Source organism: Phasianus colchicus, chromosome 27 (genome assembly GCF_987193195.1).
Source record: "Phasianus colchicus chromosome 27, bPhaCol1.hap1.1, whole genome shotgun sequence".
In the NCBI taxonomy this organism is placed as follows: domain Eukaryota; kingdom Metazoa; phylum Chordata; class Aves; order Galliformes; family Phasianidae; genus Phasianus; species Phasianus colchicus.
This window is the reverse complement of record NC_143462.1, coordinates 4,810,682-4,822,653: the sequence shown is the minus strand read 5'-3', so window position 1 is coordinate 4,822,653 and position 11,972 is coordinate 4,810,682. Positions and strand designations below refer to the sequence as shown.

The window sequence follows — 11,972 nt, the reverse complement described above, 5'->3', positions numbered from 1 at the left end:
CAGGATGAGCAAAATCTTCCATTTCCTTTGTAATGTTAATTTCTGCTAGGAAGAGCAGGGAAGGAAGTAGTCATAAAACAGAAAATCTCCCTTCTTAAGTGATCTGCCTACGCTAAGGTAACCTTTCTCCCACTGAAACCAACTATTTTCACAGCTTGATCAGTTTATCAGCTGAACTACTGCTGGCTCCTCTTGCTGTGAGTAGGAGCATTACAGCACGAAGAATTACTCTTTGCTACAGTCACTAAATCCTCCTCCAACTATTTACTTATTAAATTACATTTAATCCATTAATCTCAAAGAGGTCACGGGGGCAGGAAGAGAGGATGTTTAAAGACCACTAAACATGATACACCCAATTGCACATAAAACAGTGCAGAGCAAATCAAAACAGTGGCCAGGTGGATAAAAAAAATCAGGTTTCTGCCATCAAAATTATTGAATTTGACTTCTGAATGCAGATGGCTACCATGACCTCTTCAAAAGCTGCAGTGCACAAAGTCTCAAGAACAAAAAAGCTCCAAAAGTGTTTTGATGCCTAACTTCACACACCCATATATATGTGTGTATCTATATACGTATATATATACATATGAACAGGATTCTCCATTACATGTATACAGAGGGTCCTATTCAAGCAAGAGATCCCCTTCCTCAGCACGTTCACAACCTCATCATCGTGTCTATTTGATCCACTTAGTACTGCTTTGCATTTTATAGAGCACAGAACATGAAGGCATTTTTATTTAAGCATTAAGGACTTAGAGAAGAGCGTGCAAAGTGCCACATGCTTGTGCAACCTCTTGTTTATGCTCTGAAGGTCTGTTTCCTTCTGATACAGAGAGAAAACCAAATTCCTCATCCATTTCAACCCCTGAAAGGCACTCTTCAGAAATTCAAACCCACACAAGAGCTTTTGCTTATTGCTAAAAAACCCGAAGCCATTGAAAGACCGTCTATTTTCCATGGGGCAACAGCAGCCAGCTAGGTTTGAAATCAGGTTTACGGCCTCTTAAAAGGAAAGCTGTAACTTTCATGGCTGTAAGAGAAAACAGCTGTAGGTAACAGCTACACCCAGCTGCTCCAATTATGTGCTTTACTTCTTTAGTCCACGACAGCGACTTTAAGAACAAAATTGCAGTCCGTAGGATAGAATGAGGCAGCGTTACCTGCTGTGAAGGGTTTGGTGGCGGGGTGGCTGGATATAAAGGAAGACAACAAGCCAACTCACAGCACATTTTCCAGCGGGGAAGAGTTGGAGCGATTCTGCAGCCTCTGTCAGCGAGCAGGTAATGTACTTGAACAGCACGCCGTATCATTTCACCTTTTCAGTCCTTAAGATGCTTGCACTGGAAGGAACTTGCCTTAGAAGGCACTGCAAAGAGCACTTCTTAGAACAGAAACTGGCTACACCAAACCCGTCTGTCAAATATCAACAGGGATTTTCACTGAACCTTTGAGGTCCAGGCGTTCCTAAAGCTCTGAAAGGGCGCTCAAAAATCCTAATTTAGATCTCTATCCAAATGTCTCGGATGTCAGATCTCTTTGTGATGAGCTAACCCACGCTCTGAGGGGCTCAGAACCCAGCTGTGACCCACGCATAGGCACAGCGCCACCGGGGTGCAGAAGCTCGGAGCTGAAGATCCACTCCAGAAACTTTCCCATGATTCTGTAAGATAAAAGTTGAGCTGTGATGACACAGGATCAGAAACACGCTTTGTTCTCTCGTCACAGAATGGAGAAGTCCAGGAAGATCTTGGTTGGTGTCCTCCTGTTTACCACGTCTGTGGCAATCTGCTCAGCTCAACACTGGTCTTATGGCCTGCAACCGGGAGGAAAAAGAGACACCGACAATCTGATGGAATCGTTTCAAGAGGTAAGTTCAGGGCTGTAAAACAGCTCTTGTTCTTGCTACAATCCCTTATCTGTACTAGATGCAAGCAAAAAGCCATATGGCAGTATCAGAGGTGACAGACTTTATCTCTCTCTCAACACACTTGTGTGTATTATACACATACACGTGTAGACTTGCTGTCAAGTAGGAGCTGGAAAGCAGATCGTGCTGTGATGGTTCGGTGATAACTGAGAGCCTTGCACACACAGCAGTGCTTCTGTGACAGACAGAAAGCTTCGTCAGTTTGCTCTAAAGGAGGGATGGAAGCCTGATTCCAGGTGAAACCTGATTTCACCGTCCCTTGTTTGAGCTGCCCTTCTGATCAGCTGCTTTGTGACAACATCCATCCATCTCCATGAGAATGTGGCAATGGCAGCTGGTGTGGGATTCGATGGCAAGTGCTTCACTGAAGGACTCAAACCACAAAACAGATGGGAAAGGTTTCCACCAATGGGTGGGTGTCCACCAATGGCTTTTCTTATGCTTTCTAATATTTCACGTGTACTCCCTTGTAACTACAGTTCCAATGTTCTACAGCTGTTACAGCATGTGTGTAACATGTAGGGAAGTTTCCACTGTGCAGTGGAAACTTTGCCTTTAACCTGGGGAGATTTGCCTTAGGACAAAAATCTGTTTTCATGGAAGATGTGTTTATTCCCCATTCAGATTGCAAACGAAATGGAAAATCTTGGGGAAGTGCAGAAGGCTGAATGCTCTGGATCATACCAGCATCCCAGGCTGAGCAATCTGAAGGAAACCTTGGTAATTAACGTGGTTTTTCTCTTATTGCTGTGGGAAAATCTCAGACCAGTCCAGGCTGGGAAAGCACGGGGTGGAGGGGTGTGAGTGGTGGGGGAGAAGAGGCAGGAAGGCTTAGTTCACACGTGGCAATCCCAGCTTTGCATCACTCTCAGTACATCCAAGTTATGGCGCTAGAATATGATCACATTAATCTTGATGCTCCTGCTGTAACTATGTCATTTCTGACTGAATTAAAACCAAAATAAAGTAAAGCAAGTACTTCCTTCATACAAATGTAGGCAGCATTCGCAGATGCTTAACTTCAAAGGCACGCTTTGCCAGCTGAAGGACTGAGCCATATGGAAGTGCTGCTCCCAAGGTCCCTGGACTGGGAAATGTATTTTCCATTAGATGCTCTAATGCAGTGACAGCAGAGACTTCACATACACACGATCTGCCACAGAAACAACACTCTCAAGCAGAAGAGTGCTCTTCAAACAATATAGCAGCACCTTGACCTGCCCAGATGGTCCTCGCTTTCTGGGAAATATCTCCGAGTTGTCCTAAAGTTGTAACTCTCCATCTACAATTAATTTTTGAAGCCCAAACAAAAAAAATTGCGTAACTCTCACCTCACACTCAAACACACACTTGGCATACCTTGTTCCTGTGGTATAGCTTGAAATGTGTGGCTTTCTTACTTCTAGCTGCTTAATGATGCTGACAACAAATTAAAGCTTTTCCAGATGTAGGTTTTCCAACGTTAACGCATTCCTGAAGTTGACACAGGAGCATTATGCAATGAGAGGGGAGGTGTCAGGAAAAGAAGCAGCCCATGGAAACAGCTTTTCAGGTTGCCTTCATCACTTCCTGGAGCTGCCAGTAATGAGCACAGAAATACAATGAGTTGAGATACCAAAGGGAAAGAATAACATACTGAGTACCTCTACTCAAAACACCTTGGGGCTTTCAGTTCCGAGGGAACAACATAAATAGATGCACAAATAGGAGACCAGGTCCAGCAGGATGTGATGCAGGAACTCTGTTTCCATTCAAGAAGAACTAATATATACAGAGATGGGAACAGGACAACTGTTCCACCCTGTAGCACTTCTGCAAGCACAGCTTTCTTGTCCTTGGTATCTTGGCCAGCTGCTTAAATTGATGAGCCATTTTGCATAGTGATGCTTTGTGTAAGCTCATGCCAAAACAGTGTTCTGCAGCTGCTGGGCTGCCCTCTAAGAGCTGCTGTGGCATTGGGCCCCTTAACAGATGTAAAGCTGGTCACGCACTTTGGGATGAAAAGGGCCATTATAAGCGTCAGTTACATTATACTGCACGATCAGATCCATGGGCAGGTGGCAGAGAGATCACGTCAGGTCAGATTTATGTCATTTTAATCCTCCTTCCAACGGAGACCTCAACAGCAATATGTAGCATCTGAGCAGGCTTTAAAATTCCATCATCAAAGTTCTTTCTTCTCTTTTAAAATAGTATATGGTGTGTGCTTACAGGCAAGCCTGATCGAAGGAGAAGCCAGAAGAAAGAAGATTTAAATCCACAAAGTCAACAACAGACCCAGAATAAAATTTCAAAGCAACGTTGAAAAGAGTTCCTCCTGTCTCTGCTTTGATTGCAATATGTGAATAAATATTGTGAAATCAGTTGGGAACAGTTGAAGATACTGTTGTCTACATGACTTGCTTGTAGGTAAAAGAAAACACGCTGTAGTCCAGTGGTGGGGAATCGCTCCATGGGGTTGGCTTTGCATTCTACAGTGAAAACTTGGCAGTGACAAGTTTTGTTTCACACCCATGCACAATGCCTGGGCCCTGTCTGATCACAACAGTAATACAACTTCATTACAAATTACAAATAATTTTACTGCTGGAATGGAATCCTGCTCACACATCAGTAGACCACACATGAAAGACTTTCGTATGCTTCATTTTTTTACTGGTTCACACATAAAAACTACATTTATATTAAAAAGTTATTTACAAACTTTACAATAGTTAATACATTAAAAAAAAAAAAATTATACACCCTGCCATATAATCCTATGGCATTTACCCAGAGAGATGCAGCCTCCTTTCCCCACGCTTAGTTCCTACCCTTCCTTCAGAGACAGTTTAAAAGCTGTATTTTCTGCTGCTTCAACTGCAGAGGATGAAAAGAGGAAAAAAGGATTTGCAGCCTGGAGAGGTGGCTGTTTCCTAACGAAACCATCACACACAGCATCTCTAAATGTTAACAAGGACATGTCACACAACACCCATGTTCTCCTGAACTCAAGACAAACACGTCCTGTGGTTCCCCATGTCATTAAAATCTTTACAATTCCAACAGGGAATGACTACATCCACTGACACCAGGGATGCTGGGGTTGCACCACGCCAGGAACCTCATTCTGCTCCAACTGGGATATCCATCCTCACATCAAAACCAGTTAAATACACTCTGCAACGCACTGCGAAGATTAATGAGAACATTAACAGGAGCAGAATTGGGTGAACCTGACGTGCTTCTGAACAGCCCACCTCCTACTGTGCAAGAAATGAAATCACATCTTTGTGTGGTTTGTTTTTCTCCTGACTCATTCCATGAAAAAGCCCACGCCATTTCACTAGATAATGTACTCTGCAATGGTAAACATCAGACAGAGAAGTTTTTAATTAAAAGAAACAAAAAAAATGGTAGCCAGTGGAAGTCAGGAATGTTTTTACATTTGAGAAAAAGGCTACGGTTAAGTTACAGACATTTCAAAACTTATTTCCATTTACAATTATAAAAATAAATAAGGAGAGGAAATCCGAGCCGTTATCACTACGAGTTCAACCTGCTGCTCGTGGGCTGCACAGCGTGGTGGGGATTGGATACAGGTTCTCAACAACTGCTACAGGCACACGATGGCATTTCTGCTGCTGCAGATCACAGAGCTGTTCTCAGTGGAATCGGTGTCCTTTCCTAATCCAATAATCCACTGAAATGGAAAGCTGTCTGTTTCTCTCTTCCCTGATGCGGATTAGAGCCTGTAACATTTTTAAAGGAATTTATCACAGCGTGACGAGTTTTAATTAAAAGCTCCAGAAAACAAGTGTTGAGCATATTTCTCCAAAGGAAAAAAAAATCCTCTATGACTTAGAATTCACTGCTAGCTGTGGACAGCGTGGATTTGAGATGGGATTCAGATCTCGTCTCCTCTGCAGACTGCATACTGAACCTGATCTTACCCAAAGCCAGGAGCTCGGTACAAATGCCACTGTTTGCTTTCAGTTCTGCTGCGTGGAGATCTCCATTATGGATCACCACTGGACTCCCATCTTCAGCCCTATGCTTTCAATGACATTGAGTGATGTGAAAAACTGATTTTCGTCTTGAAAATGAATTAGTGAGATCTTAAACAGTCTCTGAAGATTAAATATCAGAACTTGTAGCAAAGAGCAGTATATTTTAATTAAAAAAAAGGGTTTTTAAATCAGAGGTCTGGTAGAATTTTGCACCAAATTCTCCTTAATTAAAACCAGCCAGGCCCTGTATTTACACACTTAAATGCCCAACTGCTTTTAAAAACCCAATGCTGAGGACAATGCTGTTTTCCAAAACTGGCCCAAATGAAGGCCCACATCACTCGGGCACAGCACAGAAATCCCATCGTGTGGCTCCATGGAGGCTCTGCTGACTTGTATCAGCTAAGAACAGAACTCTTCACAGTCAGAAATACTGACTAGCAGGCAGAACCAAACATCCTCAAGTTCAAAAGCATTGCATAAAGGGACACTGAAGAACTATTCCCAAGGTCAGGCTTCCCCCACTGAGGCCTTTCTGCATGGACTAGCCTCCTGCTACAGGAAAAATACCCACTGGCTGCACAAGGTACAAATTGAAGTTAATAAAACAGATCAGAAAAGCAGGGAATTATGACTCAAATGCCACTTAGAATTGAAACAACCAAACCAGATCACTGTGCTGTCAGCCCATGACAGCCGAGCTTCCTGCTGCCTTACCAAAGGAGTTAAAAGCAAACCTGCTCTGGAAAGGAAAAGCACCTCAGAATGAGGGAACAAGGCAAGGCACTGAATTACAATAGGTGGTGTTAAGGTGTAGGTTTCTATTGCTCACACCTCACCCTATGTGAAGACAAAAGTTCTTGTTCAAGGGAAGAGCTTCAGAGGATCCTTCAGGTTGTGCAACAGCAGCAGAAGGGAGATAGTGCTTACAAGAAGAGGGAGAAGTGGAGAAAAATGAAAGATGAGAAAACCCTGTGGTGTTCCAGTCAGGCAGCATCTGTGGTCAGGAATGTAATGCAGAGCTGACAAATCCTACAACACACAGCAGAGGCACTGAAACATGCTCAGGTTGTCCGGAAAGGTTTCAAAGATTTCCCCTGAGAAGGCAACAGCCCAGAAGACAATTGCATGTGAGCTGTGGTGAGCACAACTGTGACTGCAGTGCAACTCCATCCTGCTCTGTGATGGGAATCTGATCTGACCCCTTAATGAGTGCAATCTGTTTGCAGAGCCATACACACAGCAAAATAAATGCAGCTCCTGCAGGTTAACTGGAGTCACACAGAAGGCAAAGGAACACATAAGAACAAGTGAAAGGGCAACTTTGGTCCTCACGGCCAGAATAGGGTTTCTTTCCTTTTTAATCTGAAAAAGAGTTTAAACCTAATTAAAGCCTATCTTAAACAACTCGAATTTTTCAGTAAGGCAATAAAACTCACTTAAGTCACGTAAGCAGAAGATTGGTGCAGTGGTCTGTAAAAGAAACGAGCCACAGCAAAAAAATGGTATCTTGTGAGCAACATCCCCAGCAGGGATTTAAATGCACCTCCATAAATTATACCCAATAATCAGGAGTTTAATGACAGTGACAGGTAAGAAGCAATATTGTTTGCTGCATGAAATAAATGTGGCACCACGTGGCAGTGACAACTCTGGGGGGATGTATAAGAAAGTTACAATTATGCTGCTTGAAAAGATAACAGTGATGTTCCTCACAAGTTCTGAAATGGGGAGTTTAGGAAGGTCCTGCTCCACAAGGTAAGAAAGGGCTGCTGAAGCTCTTGCTGGGATGATCTAGACAATTCTGTGGTAGAACAGTGCTGAAATGCACGCTGCAAGACAACTTTCAGTTGAACTTCCTTCCAGCCCAAGTACTGCACAAAGCCCATGTGGTCCATATGAAGTAAAGATTGGTGCTCTATCTTTGGTTGCTATAGAGCTGAGGAAAGGCAGGAATTTTAAAAGGTTAAAAATTAAAACCCAAGATCAGGGCATTTTTCTTCTTCAGAATAAATAAAATGAAGACTGTTGTTGATATCCTGAGAGAGCAGGAAATAAATAACTAAAAGAGAATAATTAAGCAGATTAATAACATACTTATAAATAACATAATTATCTTGTTCTCCAAGGAAAAAAAAGCTGCAGAGCTGGAATAATCCAAGCACAGGAAGCATGGTGGTTGATTGTCAAGTCTTCCACAAATCCCAGATCCAAGTGGTTCCTTAAAGTCTAGTGGCTGTGAACAACTCAGACCAAGGGAGGCTACAAAACAAAGTGCAAGTACTGCCCTAAATGGGGAGGGGGGGGAAGGAGCATGATGTTTATTTCTATTTGTGAGGATCTGGCCAGCCAAAGTAAGTGTTACAGTACACACTCCATCCTCCCCAGGTTGCTGGTATCAATACAGTGCTGGTATCAACACAACCTCTGTCCATTTTGAGACATTCACAGGAGAAAAGTCACTTTCTACACCCTATTCAAAAAGCAAGAAGATGAAGTCTTTGTCCCAGGTGCAAAATAAAGTAGCAATACAACAAAGGAAGGGATATCAGTTGCTCTGTAGTGTTAAAACCAGAACCAACAGTGAAACTATGATTAAGTACTGGCAAACCTAAACTCCCCATTGGGAGTGAGCAACTGCCACTACTTGAGCAGAGACGTGTAAGGCAGAACGTCTGCACTTCATCTTCAATACATATGATGAGTAGCAGAAAAGAGGCTTCTTATCCTGCTAACAATGCTCAGGTCTCTGCCTGCAATCACGAATCTTAGGAGACCACACATCACACAGCAACACCTGACACTGCATGGCTGCGATCCGTCTCACTTCATGCAAATCAGTGCTTGATTACAGCGACAGGAGGAGGAATTTGTGCTTTAGCATAAAGCTGTGATGAACCCATGTGAAAATACTGCAGAAGACATCTCATACTGGTGTGGCTTACCTCGGTTAAGCACTGGTTTCAAATCACTACTGTGATAGTTTTACATTAGGAACGAGCTGCTGAAATTGCATCAGTGAAAAAATTCAGGATAGACAAGGCTAATATAGAATCCCAGTAGGCTGACTTCTTCCCTTCTGTGATTAGTGTCTCATTATTGGAAAGATAAAACAGAGGTTGGGAATATAGTTAGACTAAGAGTTCCTTTTGCTATTTCCCAGGGACAACTTCAATGGAAGTGAATGGAATGGCAACTGAGATCACTAGTCTTTAGGGGAGAAAACCCCAGCATGTCAGTGAAGAGAAAGCAGCCATCTCTCTCTAGGTACTTGCTGTTAGATAAGCAAGTAATAATCCTCACTGCAGTCCTTGCTCTGACGAGAGGACACTGGATTTTCTGGTTTTTGGGGGTGGAGGGGGAGGTTTGGATTCACGTCTGCTCGGCAGTGGTGGAGCAACCTGAGAAGATAAAATGAAGACACACAGGAAAAACAAACCATTACCAGGCAAGTAAAGACATTTTGCTTGACCAAACAGAAGCAAAGCAAAAACTCCTGTGCTTCTTGATTGTTCTTTCAGGATCATATCTCTGAATTCATCCTTTCAGTTCTTCATGCAATCAATGAGAGGGGCAAAGGAGGACACATCCCCCGGAGGTAATAAAACAGACATGTTATAGTTGTTAGAGAAGTCTTTAGTTGTAAATATGCTTTGCTTGCTTCCGACCCACAGCCTGACTGAGTCAGTTATTTGCCCAGTGTCCCAAGTTTTATCAGTAAAATGGAAATAAACCCATTTCTCAGCGTTTTGGGATTCAACCATTTTTCTCTTGCTGGCTTGACCTCCTGGTGAATTGCACTGCACACCAAAGGGATGTAAAATGCTTCCAAATCAGAATGGTGCAACTAACTCCATAAAACGGCAGCAAACAAAGTTCTGCTGCAACAAGCCACAGAGTTCCTGCCCAACACATGGGGTTGTGGAATTCTTGTTGTTCTTGCACAAAACCACACTAAATGGGTCCTTTCAAGTTGGCCCTTTGTTTCAAGGCACATCCTGGAAACACATGAAAAGTGAAGGCCAAATGAAGAAGCAACTCACGTTGTTCACACCTTGCTTAGCTGAAACCACCAAGATTTCATGATTATTTTAACCAAATGAGGACACACACAACATTACATCAACAGCAAAAGGAGCAAAACGCCTCAGAAAACACTCCTACAATTTCTCTTTACAGCCCTTCAAATTCATCCTATTTGGCTATAAGCCATGGTCAACGTTGTGAGCCAGAGCATGTTAGTAATTAGTTTTCTTACAAGACTCAAGGGAAAGGGGCTCTTTCATTAATCCTCTTGAACCAGTAACTCCCACAGCATCCCCAGGGCTGGCACATTTCCGCCATCCACACCACCTACATCAGTCACAATGCCCCTTCTGAGAAGAAGGGTCTATTTGCAAATGAAGCTCTGAGCAGAAAACATCCCACTTATCCCACGTTTCAAGACTTTATGCCATTGTCACTGAGAAATAAATGATCAACTGCTGCACTGTCTTTCTGTGATGTGGAAGTAACGCATTTGGGAAGTGTCATCACTCTTCAAATTCACTGTTTTTGGTGAAGATCTGTTCTTGTTACTCAGGTATTCCACAATTGTAAGCAGCACTGGGAAAGGCATTGCTGTCACGGCTCCAAAAGGAACTGTGCTGCACAGTGGTAAGCAACTACATTCATATCAGAAGCAGCAACATTTCAGGAGCTGGTGAAATGATTTTGACACAACTGATGTCCCCAATGCTGATTATCTGACATTTCTGCCTGGCTGAGGCATTTTACGCGAGGTTGAAGCTCTGCTTTGAGTTCCAGATATGTTGCTTTTCTACTTTGTTTTCTATAAACAACCTTCCCAAGATGGAACGTTTCTCTTCGAAGACCCAAGAATGCCATAAATAAGAAACTAAAAGGACAGACATCCCTGAGATGAGGCACAAATCCAGAACAGGAACCAATCGGAAGAGATTAAATGTCCTTGTACCAATTATGGATGAAGCAAGGAGTGGGATACCTCCCCAAATGGCCACAGAAGACCCCCACACAACAGCAGAATACTCAACTATGCTATGTAATCTTGTTCTTACATAATCCTTTGAATATTTAATAGGTGTGAGTTATGCATTAGGAAGGCATATAGTGAAAACATTTTGACTTCAAACAGAAGCCAGTTTAAAGATTTGGGATGCTTGACTTATTCTGTGCAGGGCACGAGTTGAATATTTCCACAAATCCACCTCTGGCAGTATGTAAACTCTTCTTTTTCTGGACCAGATTACTGTACTATTTTACACGTTGATCATGTTTTGGAAACTCTTCCCTGCCCCACCCCACAAAGTTTGCCTAATCAAGGACAGCAGAGTCACCACTTGAAAATAGGGCTGCATTTGACAGCTCTCTCTCAAAATTTCTTATTCTTCTGTGGTTTCAGGGGGTGAACCAGTAAAACAACTAGACAAGTTCCAAGCAGCACCATCTGAGAAGCAGCTTGGAAAATTCCACTGGTGTCTTTCTCAAATGCTGCCTTCCAGAGAAATGTCAGCTCTCATTTCCTTACCTCCACAGAGTTCCTCGGGTTGCTGTTCTCATAGGGTTTGCTCTTGGGAGGAGGTGGGGGTGGGGTGCTCTGCAGGCTAGCAGCTGGCAATCCATCCGACTGCAGTGAGGGAAAACCTAGAAGAAGAGTAAGACAAGACATTAAAGTAGGAGGAAAAGGAATGGGAAAATGAATTGACCATGTATTTGTTCTAGTAGCCAAATCTGAAAAGAGATGTCAAAGTAGAATCAAAGTTTTATCTCCCTTAAGTTCAAAATGCCCCAAAGAATTCCGTCTCCATCAAATGAATCTAAGCTTATGTGAAAATTGCATGCCTGAGAGAACAGAAAATTGAATCCATTATCACATCTGCAATGTTCACTGGGGTTTCCTTTCAGCCAGGGCCTCAACCTGAGAATTCACTTTGATTTTAACTCCAGTTGATGGGGTAGATAAGTGCTGAAACTTCAGAAAAATTCTTGGGAAGCTGTCCTGCTACTAATGGCAATTAAAACGGCCT

The 11,972-nt window shown here is 42.8% G+C and overlaps 2 protein-coding genes across 11 annotated transcripts in view; one reads left to right on the top strand and one right to left on the bottom strand.

Moving 5' to 3' along the window:
* The first annotated feature begins 1,164 nt into the window (after positions 1 to 1,164).
* On the top strand, positions 1,165 to 4,433 carry GNRH1 (gonadotropin releasing hormone 1). Its single transcript, XM_090125742.1, has 4 exons — positions 1,165 to 1,289; positions 1,735 to 1,876; positions 2,561 to 2,656; positions 4,150 to 4,433. The coding sequence occupies exons 2-4, from the start codon at positions 1,736 to 1,738 to the stop codon at positions 4,189 to 4,191; spliced, it is 279 nt and encodes a 92-aa protein (XP_089981868.1). The 5' UTR covers positions 1,165 to 1,289; position 1,735; the 3' UTR covers positions 4,192 to 4,433.
* Positions 4,434 to 4,574: 141 nt separating this feature from the next.
* Positions 4,575 to 11,972, bottom strand: part of DOCK5 (dedicator of cytokinesis 5) — a 109,121-nt gene continuing 101,723 nt past the window's right edge. For 8 of the 10 annotated variants that reach the window (XM_090125737.1, XM_090125735.1, XM_090125736.1 and 5 more), the window contains 2 exons: positions 11,474 to 11,589; positions 4,575 to 9,326 (listed from right to left, as the gene is read on the bottom strand). In XM_090125737.1, coding sequence (XP_089981863.1) covers positions 9,225 to 9,326; positions 11,474 to 11,589 — 218 coding nt within the window. In that variant the 3' untranslated portion in view covers positions 4,575 to 9,224. The remainder of the gene's footprint in view (positions 9,327 to 11,473; positions 11,590 to 11,972) is intronic. The other 2 variants (XR_016460207.1, XM_031608068.2) reach the window with 2 other exon arrangements.

Coding starts and splice junctions, on each gene's coding strand:
- GNRH1 (XM_090125742.1), top strand. CDS start 1,736: ATGGAGAAGTCCAGGAAGATCTTGGTTGGTGTCCTCCTGTTTACCACG. Junction 1,877..2,560: donor TGATGGAATCGTTTCAAGAG/GTAAGTTCAGGG, acceptor TTCCCCATTCAG/ATTGCAAACGAAATGGAAAA. Junction 2,657..4,149: donor GCAATCTGAAGGAAACCTTG/GTAATTAACGTG, acceptor GTGTGCTTACAG/GCAAGCCTGATCGAAGGAGA.